Here is a 20,652-nt window from a genome sequence, read left to right on the forward strand (position 1 = left end):
AAGGAAAGGTTAAAAAAAAAAAAAATCCTTCAGCGGCACCTGGATGGCTCAGATGGTTAAGTGTCTGCCTTCAGTTCAGGTCACGATCCCAGGATCCTGGGATCAAGCCCCACATCAGGCTCCTGACTCAGCAGGGAGTCTGCTTCTCCCCCTCCCTCTGCCTCTCCCCCTGCTCATGCTCTTGCTCTCTCTAAAGCTGTGTCTCGAATGAATAAATAAAATCTTTTTAAAAAAATCCTTAACAATATCCATGCAACAAAATGTTCATGTAAGAGAAATCGTACAGGCAAGATTTTATGGAAAGAGAAACATTATGTAACATTTGCATAGGGAGGATTCACTCAAACATCATTTTCAACTATTCCTATATTTAGAAAAGTAGGTAAAATTATTGCAAAAGATTTAAAAGGTCAACTTACCCTTTCTGTAAGAACTATAATTGATGAACATGCAGAATTCAAGAAATCACAAATGTCAATTTGAAATAAATATTTCAGAATCTGATACTCAGAAGCATCTTCTGTCAATGTATAAATAAAAATAAGTTAACAGTGTGATGTAACTTTTGAATCTAATTTCTTCCTTAATTGCTGCATTAGAAAACAAATAACTTTTTTTTTTACCTTCTTGAGAAGACAAAAAGTAATCAGTTGAAACTGTTTGACTATTTGGCAGGGTATTTTCCACAGATCTGTCTATTTCCGCCTGAGTAGATCCTTCAGTACCTAGTGATGTTTTTGATTTTTCATCATTATTTTTAGAAGATGGAGTTTTGAAATGTACTTCTTTATGAATTCTCCTGGGTGACTCTATTTTAGAAGCCATATCTGCAAATAAAATTAGAAATGTTCGGGTTTTTTTTTAAAGATTTATTTATTTATTTTAAAGAGAGAGAGAAAGAGCACGTGTGTGCACTGGGGGAAAGGCAGAGGGAGGGAATCTTCAAGCAGACTCCCTCCTGAGCGGGGAGCCCCACACAGGGCTCCACATGGGGCACCATGTAGGGCTCAATCCCACAATCCATGAGATCATGACCTGAGCAGAAACCAAGAGTTGGACACAACCAAATGAACCACCCAGGCACCCCTGGAGTTCATTTAATACTTGCTTTGTTGTGGGCTTCCCTTTTGTTTTCTAGGCAGGCCATTCTTTGAATTTTTGTGGTTATTGTGATACTTTTTTATGGAAAGAATCCACTAAAAAATAAATTGCAGCCTGCATTAGTTCCTACTGCTAATGTAATAAATTACCACACATTTAGTGACTTAAACAATACAGATATATTCTCTTAGAGTTCTGGAGATCAAAAGTCCCAAAACCAAGGTGTTGGCAAGGCTGTGTTCCTTCTGTAGACTCTAGAGGAGAATCTATTTCCTTGCCTTTTCTGCCTTCTGGAGGCCACCTACATCCCTTAGCTCATGGCCCCTTCTTTCATTTTCAAAGATAACACTGCAGCATCTTTTAACCTCTCCCTTACTCTGACCCTCCTTCCTTCCACCTTTAACAAACCTTGTGATTATATTGGGCCCACAAGGATACTCTCTCCATCTCAGGATGTTTAATTTAATCATATCTGCAGGTCCTTTTTGCCATGTCAAGTAACATAGTCACAGGGTCTGGGAATTAAGACATGAACATCTTTGAATGGCCATTATTCAGTCTACACAATGCCTTTTCTTTATTCTTTTACCAAGGAAGAATTTTTAAAACTGTATACAATTCTATTCTCTACATTGCCTTTTTGTCCTAAAAACTATTTTAAAAAAACTAACATAGGGCGCCTGGGTGGCTCAGTCGGTTAAGCGACTGCCTTTGGCTCAGGTCATGATCCTGGAGTCCCAGGATGGAGTCCCACATTGGGCTCCCTGCTCAGCGGGGAGTCTGCTTCTCCCTCTGACCTTCTTCCCTCTCATGCTCTCTCTCTACCATTCTCTCTCTCTCTCTTTCTCTCTCAATAAATAAAAATCTTTGTAAAAAAAACTAACATAGGGGCGCCTGGGTGGCTCAGTTGGTTAAGCGACTGCCTTCGGCTCAGGTCATGATCCTGGAGTCCCGGGATCGAGTCCCGCATCAGGCTCCCTGCTCAGTGGGGAGTCTGCTTCTCCCTCTGACCCTCTCCCCTCTCGTGCTCTCTCTCTCAAATAAATAAATAAATAAAATTAAAAAAAAAAACTAACATAACTGTCAACAACTCTGTTGTGCTATATAAGCCTATGACTAAGAGCAAGACATTAAATAGCTCTCTACAGGATTTCATTCCTCTTAGAAACATTTATTACCCAAGAAAGTGTAATATTTAAATGCCATTGCAAAAATATATATCCCTGCCATTCAAGAAAATTGGTAAGACAGATTATTCCTACTTTATCTGTTAGAGAACCAGAAAGAGTCAAATGACCAATATTATTTACAGTATCTACAGCCTACCCTTTTTTTATACAAAAGGATTTATTAAAAAACCAGTAAGATACTACAACATCATGACACTATAACACAGGGCTTTTAACACAAGACTTGCTTTACAATACTGAAGGGACAAAAAACACAAATCGATTCAGAGGCATAGCAATTAAGAAATAAAACAATGAAAGCAAATCTCTTTTGAGAACTCAGAATCAAACTTTAGAGGGACTCAACATGATACTTCCATTCGGGGACTTGATACAAAAAATTATTTGAACTACTATGAGCAGGTGGCAAAAGCCACCTTCAAATGAATCTTCAGATTGGAAAATACTGTTTCACCACCTGTTGGGGATAAGTTGCAAATGGAAAAATTTAGTATGATCAGTAGCTATTTCAATGATCACCTCGCCTGGATACTTTCCCATAACAACTCTGCTGGTTGCTGTAATCACCAATATCCACAGTAGTTGTTGTAAGCGATGTAATCATATCCTACATAACCACCTATTCTATTTAATAGGTAGAACAAACTGAGCCAGTTACACAAAGAAAGGCAATATTAAAACTTACAGCAATCAATTTCCAAGTTCTGCAATCTAGTCCACTGGATCGTGCATATCTACAACACATATTTGCCAGTATGTACTATTAAATAGAAAAGCCATTATGACTCAAACTTTTTTTTTTTAATTTTATCTATTTATTTTAAGAGAGAGAGCATGCAAGCATGAGAGGGGTAGGGGCAGAGAAAGAGGGAGCAGACTCCCTGTTGAGTGCAAAGCCTGACATGGGGCTCAAACTCAGGACCCTGAGATCATGACCCAAGCTGAAGTCAGACCTTAACCCACTGAGCCACCCACGCACTGCCTCTCTCAAACTTTAAATGAGATTGCTCCAAAGATGGAAGAACCACTCACTTCCAAAGAAACTGTATTAGCCATTTGCACAGAAAGATACCCATAGGCTTAGGGTATTTGAAACAAATTTGAAACTGACAAGGTACCAATCAAATGTCAGGTATTGTACTTTTCCCACTCTCTTGCAGCTTTGTTAATTTCAAAGTCAATCTTTGTTTCCCCCTTCATCCCATCTCCAGTATATTATTATATAGCATATTATCCAGTAGGTATATTAGAAGAAACAATGAATAAATAGAAGCTTTTTAAATCCTAAAATCAGATACATCTTTTATATCAAGTGAAAATTTTGAATGATTGAGAGCAATCTTTAATTGGCTAGTAATTACAAGATGTTTTATATTATAAAGTACATTATTTACTAATTTATTAAAGTGTGTTGTGTAAAACAAATATAGATAATGTAAGTTCACACTATATTCTTTTTTTCTTTTAAAGATTTTATTTATTTATTTGACAGAGAGTTAGCACAAGTAGGCAGAGCAGCAGGCAGAGGGAGAGGGAGAAGCAGTCTCTCCACTGAGCAGGGAGCCAGACGTGGGGCTCGATCCCAGGACCCCAGGACCATGACCTGAGCTGAAGGCAGCCGCTTAACTGACTAAGCCACCCAGGCGCCCCTCAAACTATATTCTTAACATCATTATTTAAGTTATTTTAGCAATTAAGCAAAGATTGACAGCATTAAAATAACATTTTGTATGTTTATGTTGGCTCAGTACGTATTGTAAGTAGAATATAAAAGTAAAAAACTTCAAGATATTCTCATTCAACTGTTAGTAAAATACATGCTTCCATGAGTATACACAGGTATATGCTTATTTCCTCTTTCAGACCCAATAACAGCATAAAGTTGTGCTGAGAAATCAAATTAAAATCAATAGTAAATTATAGTTTTGGATTTCATTCCTATGCTATGAACATGTCTGGCAAAAGCAAAATTATACATGTTTCCTTAATTTGATGATCTCATGAAATTCACATAATTCTTCAGTGAGTGCCGTAAATTTCTGAGAAGGAACTCAAGAAATTATAAATCTTATCACTGCTTTTTTTACAGAAGTCATAAATTTATAGTAGCAGAGAAAAACTTTATATTATCCAACTGATAATATGATCATTAGGGAAAATATAAGGTTTATTTTGCATTTCAGTGTAATAAAAAGGATTATCCATGGGGCGCCTGGGTGGCTCAGTAGTTAAGTATCTGCCTTTGGCTCAGGTCATGATCCCACGGTCCTGGGTTCAAGTCCCGCATAGGGCTCCCTGCTCAGCGGGAAGTCTGCTTCTCCCTCTCCCACTCCTCCCTGCTTGTGCTGCATCTCTCGCTGTGTCTCTCTCTGTCAAATAAATATATAAAATCTTTTAAAAAATAAATAAATAAAATAAAAAGGATTATCTGGGGCACCTGGGTGCCTCAGCATCTGATTTGGGCTCAGATCATGATCTGGGGATCCTGGGATCCAGCCCCGAGGTGGACTCTCTGCTCAGTGGGTTGTTTGCTCTTCCCTCTCTCTCTCTGCCCCTCTTCCCCGCTTGTGCTCTCTCTCTCTCTCAGATAAATAAAATCCTAAAAAATAATAAAATAATAAAATAAAAAACAAAAATAAAAAGGATTATCCTTCCCCAAAATTAATTGAAAAAAAATTTAATTTGAACCATGTCAAAATTTCCCACATTTGTATTATTGCATCATATATTCATGTGCATACCATATCAAATAGCCATTATTTTAAGACAATTCAATTTTCAAACGTAGTTTAAACTGATCATTTGATTGAATTAACTAATCAGAGTTAAAGGGGAAAAAAAAGTTTTAACCAACCTAGCCTGAAGTATAGTATTCAGGTAAAGTGGGATTTACTTCTCAGTTATATTTTAAGATAAGGATAGGAAAGTATCAGTGCAGTTCTGAAGAGCAGTATTAATGATTAGTAAGAGAATTATTCAGTGTCTAATTTTGCACTTTCAATTACAAATTTAACATAGCACTTTGATGCTGTCATTTATTTGGCATTGCTCAAAAGATGAAAGTCCCAAGTAAGCAAACACGTATCAGTAATTTAATAATGCCCTCTGTGGACATCAAAGTTAAAAATGAGCAATCAGGGGGCCTGGGTGTCTCAGTTGGTTAAGCGTCTGCCTTCAGCTCAGGTCATGATCTCAGGGTCCTGGGAGCAAGCCCCATGTTGGGCTCCCTGCTCAGCAGGGAGCTTGCGTCTTCCTCCCCCTCTGTCCCTTCTTCCCAACTTGTGCTCTCCCTCTCTCTTTCTCAAATAAATAAATAAAATCCTTGATAAAATATCGTTTTAACTGCATTTAAAATAAATACATATGTTAAGAAAAATTAATACTTCCTATAGTATTTTTATACTTAATTAATTAAATTAATTTCAGGGTATTATTTTCACATGACTTAAACCTAAGCTTTAAGATTTACCTTAGATACAGATATGCCTTTCTTTTTTTCTTTTTTTAAGATTTGATTTATTTATATGAGAGAGAGAATGAGAGAGAGAGAGAGCATGAGAGGGGAGAGGATCAGAGGGAGAAGCAGACTCCCTGCTGAGCAGGGAGCCTGATGCGAGACTCCATCCCAGGACTCCAGGATCATGACCTGAGCTGAATGCAGTCGTTTAACCAACTGAGCTACCCAGGCACCTCAGATATGACTTTCTTACAATTGTTTATAAACAGAATTTTAGGTCAAATAAAATAATGAAGAACTTTTCATATTTTTTTATTAAATTTTTTTTTAAAGATTTATTTGACAGAGAGAGACACAGCGAGAGAGGGAACACAGCAGGGGGAGTGGAGAGGGAGAAGCAGGCTTCCCGCGGAGCAGGGAGCCCGATGTGGGGCTCGATCCCAGGACCCTGGGATCATGACCCGAGCAGAAGGCAGATGCTTAAAAACTGAGCCACCCAGGTGCCCCAAGAACTTTTCATATTTAACTGTACTTGGGAAACTCATTATTTAAATAAGTTCAATTGGAGTCCTTTTGTAAAATAGTTACTAATATTGTAATAAAAATAATTGTTCCCTAATTTATCTGTTTTGTAAATACCTATATCAGTATATTAGTTTTTCTGTAAATCTGGTTATCTTGGGTCTCAGCCCTTCATAAATATTGATTTAAGATCAGTAATTCATTTTTTTATTAAGGCAAATTTTCATTTGCTATTTCATAAAAGAGTTGTTGAAATTATCTGAAAATTTTGGTTGTTGTAGCTACTTCCCCAATAGCCAAAAAATGGGGCCTGTGGCTTTGTCTGAATTTCTTTTAGTATTCCTTTTTAAAAACAAATTTTACATGACCCCAGGTCATTTTCCATTTAATTAATATCATAATATTTTGGAATAATATACTTTGTATAGAATGACATATCTTTTTTAGAAACAGAGTAATTTCTGAATATTTTCCTGAAAGTCCCTCAAAACTAGTTATAATTGCATAAATGCCTTATTCTCATTTGGTTGTTCTCGAAATTTTCATATTTAGAAATTCTCTTAGCATCACTATATGAAATAATAAATACATTCTACTTAAGTGATATTCAGGCTGTCCTTGAGTTTCTATACATGCTCTAAATATTTTCATATGTCTATATTTTGAATCTTCTCTATTTCTGGACCTGATACTGTTTTGCTTTATTTTAGTCTCACTTATTCTTCCCAATTACTCTTATCTGCTTTTTCATAAATATTCCCTTAGGATCTAACAAGTGTAGAACAAAATAATTTCCTCTTTGCCTTTGGCAATCTAGGTCTTTAATATTTTTAGTCTTTGGGGCGCCTGGGTGGCTCAGTCGTTAAGCATCTGCCTTCGGCTCGGGTCATGGTCCCAGGGTCCTGGGATGGAGCCCCATGTAGGCTCCCTGCTCCGCGGGAAGCCTGCTTCTCCTCCCTCTCCCACTCCCCCTGCTTGTGTTCCTGCTCTCACTATTTCTCTCTCTGTAAAATAAATAAATAAAAATCTTTAAAAAAATATTTTTAGTCATTAAAAAGCATCACACCTACACCTTTCTCATTTAGAAAAGGGGAAGAATCTAAGTATACATTCTGGTTAAGGGTATTAATTAAGTAAAGAGTTCACATTTTGGAGAATATTAAGAAATGACATATAGTTCTTCTGGAAATTCAAGAAAATCAACCATTTCTGATGGAAATAAATGTGTTTTCTTCTGAGTCTGCAACACTGTTGATCTCTTCTTGTGAAAGGCTATCTGTCATTCTAGAGTTCAATCATTCCTGTATTATTGGCCAATATTTGGGGAGTTCCTAATCTGTCCATCAGAGAGACATCAGAATGGAGATGTGGGAAAGTCATGTTATATAATTCTTTACTTAAAATAGAATCCACAGGTTTTTAATCATAGGAATTACTAGATACCTATACATCTGGATCTAGAAGTATCCTCTGATACTCTGCCCTCTTCCATTGCCTACTCTTGAGCTCCCAGAATTGAGAGAAAACCATTCAAACATAGTTATACTGGGAAGGTGTTAATGAGCTAAAAAGTTAATGTAAATGAGCAGAAAGAAATCCTCATTTACCAAAATAGAAAGTCAATGGACATCATCTAATATAACTCAAAGCAGAACAATATAAATGTTTTATAAATAGAGATAAATACTAAAAGAAATTTGCTTCAGAAAAAAAAAAAGAAAAAGAAAGAAAGAAATTACTGTCCCTGGAACAGAGGTTAGAGTAGAGATGGACACAGGGAACAGAAATTGCTTTTGTTTAAAAAGAAAAATAGCCTTGGGGCACCTGGGTGGCTCAATTGGTTGAGCATCTGCCTTTGGCTCAGGTCCTGATGGTCCTGGGATTGAGCCCCACATCAGGCTCCCTGCTCAGTGGGAAACCTGCTTCTCCCTCTCCCACTGCCCCCTGCTTGTGTTCCCTCTCTCGCTGTGTCTCTCTGTGTCAAATAAATAAATAAAATCTTAAAAAAAATAGCCTTAGTACTATTTATATTTTTAAACCTGTTAACATACACTACTTCAATACAAATAAAAATATATTGTAAGCTATCTTAAGATCTTCTTGGAACACCTATGTATCTCCAATCATTCTTTCTTCCTTAGTATTTTATTTTATAATATTAAGATCTAAGTCCCAGAGTAAATCAGAAATTAATAAAAGGGTAGTTGATAAGGTTGTTGTTAATTATTGAGTATATTGAGAAACATGGATTTCTGGACTTTTTCATCCGATTTGTACTGATAAAAATAAATTATGTTTAAAAAAGTAAATTATATTAGGGGCACTTAGGTGGCTCAGTCAGTTAAGTGTCTGCCTTCCGCTCAGGTCATGACCCCAGGGTCCTGAGCTCCCTGCTCAGCAGAGAGCCTGCTTCTCCCTCTCCCTCTGCTGCTCCCCTGCTTGTGCACTCTCTCTCGCTGTCAAATAAATAAATAAAATCTTTTATAAATAAATAAATAAGTAAGTAAATAAATAAATAAAATTACAGATATTTTATACAAACCTGACGGACTGGATCTGCTTTTCAGCATCATAACTTCCATATTATCTGTGTGATAATTTTCAGCTGAAAATTCTTCTGTTTCATCATTTTCAATTACATTATTTTCATCCTGTATCTGTTTGGAAAATTGCAATTCTGTTTCCTTTGGAATGTCCTGGAAGTTCCAATTATATAAAAACTTTTTAAAATATAGTAAGGTATCAGAATCATCTGTTTTCTCTAGGACTCTTTCCTTTCCTACTTGCTCTTCAGTTTCCATAATTTCTATTGTTTTTATTTCTTGTTCCTTAGCAGGGTCAAATTTACTTGTTGGAAGATGTTCATGTTTATCTCCTCCACCTCCTTCTTCACTTTTTCCATCATCTGATATAATTTTATCTTCATTGGTATATACAAAGCCTAGCATACCAAAACCAAAATCAAACCAACTTGGCTTGAGAATTGAGGTATCATTGGCGATTGTGTCTTCTTTTTCTGTTAATATTTCTGTGCATGGAACTGTGGGTTCTTCCTCAGATGATAAGGAATTAGGAACATCTTGTAGTGGTGGATTGCTTTCTTTGGACAATAATTCAAGCCCTGTATGCTCACCTCCAAAACCTAAATAACTTTTAAAACCACCCCCAAACCAACTAGTGGCTTCAGGACTGATAATGGTCTCTGACTCAGAACCTAGTTCAGACTGTTTCTTTGGCACTGAATTGAATTCCAATTCAGGTTCTTGCTTTTGTTCTGTTTGGGGTTCATCATTATTTAATTCCTGTAGGTCATTCTCATCTTCTCCTGCTATTTTTCTACTTTGAAATGAACTTTCTTGTAGAGGTTCAATAACTGATTCAAAAGCCTTTCCTTCAGCTAGTTCCCTTCCAAATCCAAACCATCCTTTCACTTCAGGCGAGGATGGTGGGATGTGATCCACTTCTGGAACATAATCCTCTTCCATACTTCCAGCTTCCACTCCTTCCCACTCTTTTGATTCACTAGTACTTCTGATATCTTCAGGAGCTTCCGATACTGGAAACTGATCTTCAAACAAAGTACTTTCAGAAGTTGAATAAAATCCAGATTCTGTCTGAAAATCACTTTCATATACACTAGATTTTTGGTCTTTATCTTCTTCATATGGACATATATTTTTGCCATCATCACTGTTTAATTCACTGTCTTCATTTTCAAATGTGTAACTTACTCCAAGAAGACAAAGAAAATCAGATTCCTACAAGAGAAAAATTGATTGACATAAATATACTAAAATTCCTTGTTTCTCCCTAAATCACTTAAAATAGATGACTATGATTTTCCCAAGACCATACAACTAGCTCAACAGCACAACAAACACTAAAATCAGATCTCCTAATCTCAAGCATTTATATCACAACTGACTCAGGGTCAATGATATAAATCTAAATGAAAAATCAAGGCTTTGAGTATATTCTGGAAATAAACGCTTGATGAAAAGGCATACAGGTCCACAAAATCTTGCTTCTTTTAAGAGTACATTAACCAGACACATGCAGCTGTGTGGTGATTTGAGAGAGGGGAGTTTCACAGCACATGGTGACAGCTCAGACAGCCCAGAGATTCTAAAGCATGAAGGCCTTGTTAAAAGTTGCACTACAGGGGTGCCTGGGTGGCTCAGTTGTTGGGCGGCTGCCTTCGGCTCAGGTCATGATCTCGGGGTCCTGGGATTGAGCCCTGCATCGGCCCCGCATCTGGCTCCCTGCTCATCAGGAAGCCTGCTTCTCCCTCTCCCACTCCCCCTGCTTGTGTTCCCTCTCTTGCTGTGCCTATCTCTGTCAAATAAATAAAATCTTTAAAAAAAAAAGTTACACTACACATTTAGACTTCTTTTATTGAACACTGTATATAGCCAATTGTGGTGGGGAATCCTCTTGTTCATCTCACAGAACAACCAGATCATCAAGAAGAAAAATGATGAAGTTAATTTTTTTTTAATTTTATTTTAAGTAGGCTTCACACCCAATATAGGGCTTGAACTCACGACCTGGAGATCAAGAGTTGCATGCTCTACCGACTGAGCCAGCCAGGTGCCCCAAACTTATTATTTTTTAATCTGAAGGTATGAAACAGTGAGATGTGCTGCTCTTTGGATATGATCATTATGAAATGAGAATAAAGTTCAGAATTTTTAAAAAGTAAACTTCAAAATTGAAATTTTACAGTGTTTTAGGCACTGCAGTATAGTATGTGATTTGGAACAGACTCTGGAGCCAACTGTCTGGGTTTAAATCCTGACCCTGCCATTTACTAGCTCTGTGAACTTGGGTGAATTATATGACCTTTCTATGCCTCAATCTCCTCATCTGTAAAATGAGGATAATGACAGTATCTACCTTACAGGGGTGTTGTGTTGTGAGGATTAAATGAATGAAGTGCTTAGAATAGTAACTGTCTGTAGTAAACACTAGCCTAACCTGGCCCAAGTTACACTACCCTAGATGAGCCAGTAATGTAAAAGTAAAAAGGCCCAACACCTTGTCTCTATTCAAGGCAACTCTGAAAGGCCATCCCAGGTTCAGAGTTCCTTATGGAATCAACTGAGACCTTTGTTGCAATTGCATCACAGTTCAACTTCTCTGCCTAATCCTGCTTTTTCTTTTGGTCCCTCACAAGTGTTATTCCTAAAAGTATGATACCCCAGTAAACTTCTTGGGTGTAAAGGTCTTCCTTAGAGTCTATTTCCCAGGGAACTTGACCTAAGAATGTAGGGCTTCTGTATGCTTACTATATGCTATACACTGTGCTAGGTGCTTCTACAGTCAACAAAAGGAAAAAAGTAATTATGAATTGTGGTAAGTGCTATGGAGGAAATAAAGAGGAATCTGTGATTAAGATGCAGTAATTCCACGAAGATCATCATGGAAGGCTTCTCTGAGGCACTGATGTTTACATGGTGATGTAAAGAATAAGAAGGAACTAGCTAAGTGAAGAACCTGGGGAAAGCATTTGAACCAGAAGGAGCAGCCTACTTAGGTCTCTGGGCTGGGAAAGTGTTTGGCATGTTCTAAGAACAGTCAATAGGCGAGTGTGGCCAGGAGCATAGTGAGTGAGGGGAGAGAAGTGTCAGGGTCATTGGGATGGGGGTGGAGGACAGGAGCAGATCATGTAGAGCCAGAGTAGGTTGATTCTAGGTTCAGTGGAAAGCCATTAAGGGGCTTTAAACCAAAGGAATGACCTCTGATGTTTTTTTGTTTTTTGTTTTTTGTTTTGGTTTTGTTCTTATGAGATCCATTGCTGTTTGGAGAATGAATTGGAAGAGGACAACAGTAGAGGCAAGGAGACAAATACTGCAGTATTCTTATCAAGAGATTATGAGGCCTTGGATTAGGGCTATGGGGAGAGTGAAAATGACAAGAAGACAATATATTCCATATATATTTTGGAGATAAAACTGACAGGACCAGTAAGTATACATTAAATTGACTGTTAATCCCAGAATTTATGCTGGGAAAGAGCCAGATAATAGACAGTTTTCTTGACTAGGCTAACTCACTTCACATTGACCTTATTTAAGGTAAGTTGCCTTAACTTGGAATCTGAATTAAATGGGCTAATCAAACTTACATATTGAAAAGTCACTTTCTGATTCCTCTTCTCATTGTCAAGCCCAACATTATCAAACCCAACATTATCAAGCTTCATTTAAAACTCAACAGAAAAAAGAAATTGTACAGATATGAGACCTAGAGAGAGTGATGGGAAATAAATTTTGTCCTAGTGGGATAAGAACATTAGTAACAATATCTAATACTTATATAGCACTTACTAAGTGCTGGTCTATATACTTTATATATGTTCATCTTTCCCCAATAAGTTTATAAAGTAGCACTATATTATAATCATCATCCTCATTTTACAGATTAGAAAATTAAGGCATACAAGGCCACAGTCAGGCTTTGAACTCAGTCCAGAATCCATGATGCTCTTAACCACTTCACTCTAGTACCTGTCTGTAAATTTTTCAGAAAGCAGTATGCCTGTCATCAATTCTGTCTTACCTAATTTTATTCACATACTCAAACTATTCCTAGAGTGAGTTCTCAGACCAACTATTTTACATATTCACTATACAAGATACTTAATCAATGGACACTTATACTACAGAAAACTGCTTTAGCCAAAAAATTTTAAATTTAAACAACTGAAATGTTATTAATACTTACTTTAGTTGATATCTGAACTTCATCAGATATGAACACCTCTTCAATCTGGACTGCATCTCTGGGAAAATATCCAAAGTCCTTTCCTTTCTACCAAAATGAAGAATAAAGATTAGCAAGGAAGAGTGATCAAAGCTATAATAACCATTGAGCCTAATTTTGCCCCAGGTCCTTGGCTTTCATCTATCTCAATCACAAACATTAATTGGCTTTCATTTGCCATCTAAAAGAAAGTAAGTGAAATCATATTCCTTTTTTTAAGATCTTATTTTTAAGTAATCTCTACACCCAATGTGGGGCTCAAACTTAGAACCCCCAAGATCAAGAGTCACATATTCTACCAACTAAGCCAGCAAGATACCCCTATTATTCAAAAGAATAGTATTAATTTGAGGGAACAAAGAACCAAGTTGTAAAAGGTCACTTTTTCAATCTTCTGAGGGAAAACCACCCCACACACCGGTTTTCTTCCTTTTTATGTTTGTCAATGACCTTCCTTACCCAGGTGGACCCCAGATTTATACTGTCAACCTGGAATATCAAAAGGCAAAGGAATGGTGACAGTAGCCAAGCTAGATGGAGCTGTGACATATTCAACATTTTCAGGATGTCAAAATCAAGTAAGAGATTTAAACTCTGAAGGGCCAAGATGGATTCATCAGAACAGCAAAGATCTATGAGTCCTCCTGGGAGGATTTGGTTCCCTTCAACTTTTCTGGGGAATAGCTATCTTCTAAATCCAGTTTAAGTACATAGAAGATGTCCCCTAAGAGTAAAGGTTTCACCACTCTCAGCCCATTTCCTATCCCTTGCAAAGTTTAAAGACCATGTTTTGGTCCTTTGATCCAGCACCATTACACCTCAACTGTGATTCTTCCAGCTCTGTAGTTGCTGCAGCTACTTGGAAACTGATAGTCTGTGGGTGAACTCTGCAGTGTGGTTTCTTAAACAGCTGCCTGCCTGACTAAAACACCTAATGCAAGGAACTCAGTATGCTTGAAACTTCACCCTGGCTCCACACATTACATGCTGCTTTTGTGTGGAACTATCATTTTCACACATAGAAAACAAGAAAGAATGCTTTCCTTTCCTCTTACGATCCCTACCGTGTCATTTTTCTTACAGCTGCATTGGTTGCCTCTAATTTGTTCAAAGACATCCACTGGCATGTGTAAGAGACCATAAGCAGTAAGGAATCTTGGGAACTGCAAAAGCCAAATAATTCTGGCCATTGACAGTCAGGGGTTCGGTCATACAGCCCCTAATGCTAAAAAGCAGGATCAATCCAAACAGAACCTGTTCCTTCGAATAGTGATCACAGGGGTTACACAACAGAAAAATCTGTTGCATGTTCAATATGGAAATGATGTATGCATCAGGTTGGTCATGCTTGTTCAGCTTGGAAGTAAAATTGCTTATAGCATCTTTTCATTATAAAGCATAATGATACCATCAAAGATACAAATGTGTTTCCAATTGAAAAGATTAATCATTAATTTTCCTGTTACATATTTAGAGAGATTATTCAGGCTTCTAGGAATTTCAGTGTAATAGGACTTTGGCCAAATAAAAGGCTCTCCCAATTGTCATTGTTGTTTTTCATGAAAAATTCATATACCTTGATTCTCTAGGCTACTCATCTCTCTGGATCTCTTCAATAAGAACTCCATCCTTGGGGCGCCTGGTGGCTCAGTCAGTTAAACATCTGCCTTTGGATCAGGTCATGATCTCGGGGTCCTGGGATCAAACCCCATATCAGGCTCCCTGCTCCGCGGAGAGTCTCTCTCTCTCCCTCTGCACTCTCCCCCCAACCCCGCCCGTGCTTTCTCTCTCTCTCTTTCAAATAAGTAAATAAAATCTTTAAAAAAAAAAAACAAGCCATCCTTTATTTGCTCAGAAAGACATGTCTTTTAATCCAATTAACTAAAACTTCCCAGTCTCTTTTAAACTAAGCCATTGGCAGCATCATGGGATCACTGGTGTTGCCTAGACATCCCATAATCTCCACCAGCACCTCTAAATTTTATTCTCCAAGTAAATATAAAACTTAACTTCAAAAACTATGCATGCTATGTAAAAATAATTTCAAGGCACTCTTAGTTCTCTATTCCAACCAGAATGCCTTCCGAAAATATTACTTTTATAGAAATTCTGGAACCGGGGTGCCTGGGTGGCTCAGTCCTTAAGTATCTGCCTTCGGCTCATGTCATGATCCCAGGCTCCTGGGATCGAGCCCCGCATCGGGCTCCTTGCTCAGCAGGAGGCCTTCTTCTCCCTCTCCCATTCCCTTTGCTTGTATTCCCTGAACCAAGACTGAACATGACCATTTTTTATTTGTTTAAATATGTTAAGGGTGGGGTGCATGGGTGGCTCAGTTGGTTAAGCATCTGACTCTTGATTTTGGCTCAGGTCCTGACCTCAGGGTCATGAGATCAAACCCCATGTGGGGCTCCACGCTCAGCGGGGAATCTACTTGAGGTTCTTTCCCTCTGCCCCTCCCCCAACTCATGCACATGCTCTCTCTCTCTGTTTCTCTCAAATAAATAAATATTTTTTAAAAAATATGTTAAGGGTTTTAAATATATATTACATATATACTATGTATGTAAAGTGCTTTAAAATTATTAAAGTTCCGGGCGCCTGGGTGGCTCAGTTGGTTAAGCGACTGCCTTCAGCTCAGGTCATGATCCTGGAGTCCCGGGATCGAGTCCCACATCGGGCTCCCTGCTCAGCAGGGAGTCTGCTTCTCCCTCTGACCCTCCCCCCCTCATGTGCTCTCTCTCTCTCATTCTCGCTCTCTCAAATAAATAAATAAAATCTTTAAAAAAGAATAAAATAAAATTATTAAAGTTCCTTTAGAAACGAAAAGCAGGTATTCTGTACAAGCTAGTCATTTATTCTACATTGTTTTTTTGTTTACATTCAGTTTTTAAAACTAGATACTTACACTTCCTGCCCACAAATCTTCCCCTTCTCCTGCAAGTTTAACATAAACAGATATCTCTTCTCCCTTAGTGAAGTTCAGGTATCGGCAGTCAGGTCCTCTGTAATCTCTCGTGGCTAAGACTCTGCTTATTAAAGCTATGTAAACATGTGAGAAAAACACACAATTTAAATTAAAATTATTTCTCCCCCTCCCATCTTGCCCTCCTCCAGTCTACCCTGTGTATTTCCAAATGCTAATTTCTTCATATCATTTATCACCTCAAAAACCTACATAGACTTCCCACTGCACACAGAATCAATTCTAAGCTCTTTGGCTTGGTATCCAAGGCTATTCATAACCTGATCCTCTTCCTTATTTAAAATGATTTCCTCTTATTCCTTTACAGTCAAGTTCATCTATCCATTGTCCCTGGAATATGTCATTATCATTCTTGTCAGGAAGGAAAGGTGAAGATAATTTGTTTTCTTCCTAGCACCTACTATAGTAGTCCCCCTTATCTGTGGGGGATATGATCCAGGACCCCTAGTGGGTGTCTGAAACCACAGATAGTACTGAACCCTATATACACTATGTTTTTTCCTATGTATACATACATATAATAAAGTTTAATTTATAAATTAGGCACAACAAGAGATCAACAATAATAGTAAAATTGAACAATTATAACAATATATTGTAATAAAAGTTATGTGACCAATCTCTCTTTCTTGAAATATCTTACTATACTGTACTTATTCTTCTTACAATGATGTAAGATGATAAAATGCCTCCCTAATGAGATGAAGTGAGGTACACGAGGTAAGCACTGTGACATAGAGTTGGGCTACTATTGACCTTCTGTCTGCATGTCAGAGGGATCATCTGCTTTTGGACCATGGTTGACCCCAGGTAACTAGAACCATGGAAAGTGACCCATGGGTAAAAGGGACTTTTGTATATTCCAGGCATTATAACTCTTTCATACCTTTATTTTATTAAATCCCCCAAACAGACCTATAAGGTCAATAATCTTATATCAGTCTAACAAATGAGCCTTTAACTAAGTCTTAGAGAGTTGGTCACACACCTGATAAATGGTGGAGCCAGATTTGCACTGAGATTATTTTTACTGCAATATCTGCCTTCCATATTCTGAGATTTTTCTTTCTGTTCTTTCCTAGGCCTAGAAACCCTTCAGTCTCTCTTTGTGATGAGCTCATATCCTACTTCTTCTATGAGACATCCCAAATTGGTCCAGCCTGTTCTGCCCCTTGTCTGAACTTCAATATTATCTCTTATCCTTATGTTGTATTGCTATTTACTTTTTCATGTTGACCTAATTCCTGGAGGTCAAGAAACTTATCTGACATTTCATTTTCCTCCTCTTAAATCACACTCATACCCCTCCAGACTCAGCACATAATAGGCCCTCAATAACTATGATCATAACTACATACACTAGATTTAGCCCTTCAGTACATAAAGTAATATACATACCATATTACCTATCATAATTATACTAACATATGTAAAACATTTTGATTAAGTCATATGATTAAGTTAAAATAACATCATAAATTACTATAAATTTGAATGTTCCCTTTCCATGTTTCATGTCTGGCCCTAAGGAAACTAAAATTAGGTTGTAAAAAGGGAAAGAAAGATTATTGCTATTATAAAACATCATCTAGTAAGTCTCTATATATCAAATTACATACCAAATGATTAAGGAAAATGTTTACTCAAAAAAATTTACTTATAAATTATTACTTTCCCACTAATAATATTTTGCATTTTTAATTTACATGTTGCAAATCGGAAATAATTCTCACACACTGAAGAGATAGAACATATTTAAAACAATTGTAATATATTGTGATACTATTCATCTTGCACTATAATGCTAATAACAGAAAATAACTTCTTAAGCAATAAAATGAAAATTAGTTTTTCTTTGTAAAAGATAGGAGAAAGTTAATATTCAAGTATATAAATAAAATTATGTACTCCTAACACTGATTTCATTATTTTTACATGATAAATGAACACGGAAATGATTAATGTTTGATAAAGCTTAGACAATAAATCATGGTGATATGAAATAAACGCATTTTTAGAAAACTCATGAGAATCAGAAAGTTCTGATTGAGAAATAGAAACTAAAAAATAGGGGTGCCTGGGTGGCTGAGTCATTAAGCGTCTGCCTTCGGCTCAGGTCATGATCCCAGGATCCTGGAATCTAGTCCCGTATCGGGGTCCCTGCCCCGCTGGAAGCCTGCTTCTCCCTCTCCCACTCCCCCTGCTTGTGTTCCTGCTCTCGCTGTGTCTCTCTCTCTGTCAAAGAAATAAATAAAATCTTAAAAAAAAGAAACTAAAAAATATAAGAGCTTCATAAATAAAGAACTATCAAATGGTTTGAAATCTTTTTAATACAAATCAATACAAATCAATTTAGCTACCTTAAAAAACAGTAAAAGCGCTGATTTGTTTTTGAGGCCTGAATTAATACCTTCATCATTTCTGATATATTTATATATCAGGCTGATCTTTGCCCCTTGATACACTTACATTAAAATTTATTACAAAATGCTTTGCTTCTAGCACTTTCTTTTTATAGATGTGTATTTTATAATGGCAAATATTTCTCAATGACATTACTGCTCACTTCTATCCTACATGTCCACAATAACATATGTCATTTCAGAACCTTAGTTTAAGAGGAAAAGAAGGAAAAAAAGAAAAGCAAACTTACTTTCACACTCCAAGTCACCACATTTTTTAAAATCTGCCAGCAGTTTTGTGCCCTCCAGACACTTTATCAGAGAAATTACCAAAAGGAGGGTTCTGTGAACTCCAAACTCCGCCATGCTAAAACAAGCAGGAATCCCAAACAAGGTTTAAGCCAATTGTTTAGGCCGTAGATATGCCAGCCAAAACAAGAGCTATCCCACTCTCTCCACTAAATTTAAGAGAAAAGGTTTGTTTTTCTGAATCCCTTGACAATTACATTTTTCAACTGGTGTTTAGGCTTAACTTGAGGGAAAAAAGCTTTCTGTTCGCAATCTGCAGTGTCAGGTATCCAGATAATACATAAGGGTTTAATAATTAACAGAGATTTTTAGTTGGACTCATGGCTTACAAAGTTGACCCATGTAAAACCGTCTCACTTAAAGGTACCTTGCACTCAACAGAACAGTTCTTAAACAGGCCTCTACAAAAAGGTAGCTCATCTCTTTATGTTAAAGTCTTTTTTTTTTAAAGATTTTATTTATTTATTTGAGAGAGAGAATGAGATAGAGAGAGAGCATGAGAGGGGAGAGGGTCAGAGAGAGAAGCAGGCTCCCTGCTGAGCAGGGAGCCCGATGTGGGACTTGATCCTGGGACTCCAGGATCATGACCTGAGCCGAAGGCAGTCGCCTAACCAACTGAGCCACCCAGGCACCCTATGTTAAAGTCTTTAAATCAGTCAATAAATACAGAGTATTTGCTGTATGCAAATAACAGTATCAATGGAGAAAGTATATAGTTATATGTAGAAGCAGTAATAATTTATATTAAAACCATGGCTTTGAAATATGATGAAAGTTATTTTTTAAAAAATCCCACTTTTGGGCACCTGGGTGGCTCAGTTGGTTAAGCGACTGCTTTCGGCTCAGGTCATGATCCTGGAGTCTCAGGATCGAGTCCCGCATCGGGCTCCCTGCTCAGCAGGGAGTCTGCTTCTCCCTCTGACCCTTCCCCTTCTCATGTGTTCTCTCTCTCTCTCTCATTCTCTCTCTCTCAAATAAATAAATAAAATCTTTAAAAAAATAAAAAATCCCACTTTCATATTTCATTTTTTTTTAGATTTTATTTATTTATTTGAGAGAGACAATGAAAGAGAGAGAGCACAAGAGGGGGAAGGGTCAGATGGAGAAGCAGCCTCCCCGCCGAGCAGGGAGCCCGATGCGGGACCTGATCCTGGGACTCCAGGATCATGACCTGAGCCGAAGGCAGTCGCTCAACCAACTGAGCCACCCAGGCGCCCCCCACTTTCATATTTCAAAAACCTTCAGTGTTACTATGAAACTGAAACTTGTATTTAGTTAAGAATAATAGTTCAAAGTGGTAAGTACTTCTTATGTCCCAGGTATTGTCTTAAACAATTATGTGATTTGATTTAACTCTCACATCAACTGTCTAAGGTAGGTAATATTTTGCTTATGAGGAAACTGAGGTACTATTAAGATAGCTAGATATTATCTAATGTTATTGCTGCTTAAAAGGGATCAAAGCCCTATATTGGGACTTTCTATGTAAAACACTAGATCTCGGTAGATTTGGGGAAACCAGAGTTGTCCTATTTCAACCTTGAGAAAGTAGTTTTCTAACTCCTTTGCTGTACCCCTTCCCTATATTTGGGCATGCCACCGAGTTCCTGGCTTGCAGAATACAGCCGTTGTATGACACCACACTTCCCTCTAGTGCCTGACACAAAGCAAATATCCAGCCCCTGAGCAAGCTAAAGTGAAGGACTTTTGCTTTCAGGATCCTAAAAGCAACAACAGCAAAAACGGTGTGTTTATTTGTTTGTTTGTTTTCCAAAAACAATAGTAAGAAGCCCCCCTCTCTCAGATCAAAGATTTTTACATCTTTAGAAAGAATCTGATAGAACATGAATTTGAGGATCATTTGCCTGGCAATCAGATCACTGTACAGTTGTTCACATGCACACTCAAAAAGCTTTAGATTAG

The 20,652-nt window shown here is 37.4% G+C and overlaps 1 protein-coding gene across 1 annotated transcript; it reads right to left on the minus strand.

The window, feature by feature from the left end:
* Positions 1–341: 341 nt before the first annotated feature.
* LOC114205200 (melanoma inhibitory activity protein 2-like) lies at positions 342–18,786 on the minus strand. Its single transcript, XM_028098511.1, is given in 6 exon segments — positions 342–520; positions 624–827; positions 8,813–10,028; positions 12,997–13,083; positions 15,941–16,074; positions 18,672–18,786. Coding segments are annotated over 6 exon segments (1,935 nt in total).
* Positions 18,787–20,652: the final 1,866 nt, after the last annotated feature.

The sequence above is a fragment of the Eumetopias jubatus genome, unplaced genomic scaffold (genome assembly GCF_037043125.1).
Source record: "Eumetopias jubatus isolate StellerSeaLion01/CBP00866 unplaced genomic scaffold, mEumJub1_p1.0 scaffold_7, whole genome shotgun sequence".
In the NCBI taxonomy this organism is placed as follows: domain Eukaryota; kingdom Metazoa; phylum Chordata; class Mammalia; order Carnivora; family Otariidae; genus Eumetopias; species Eumetopias jubatus.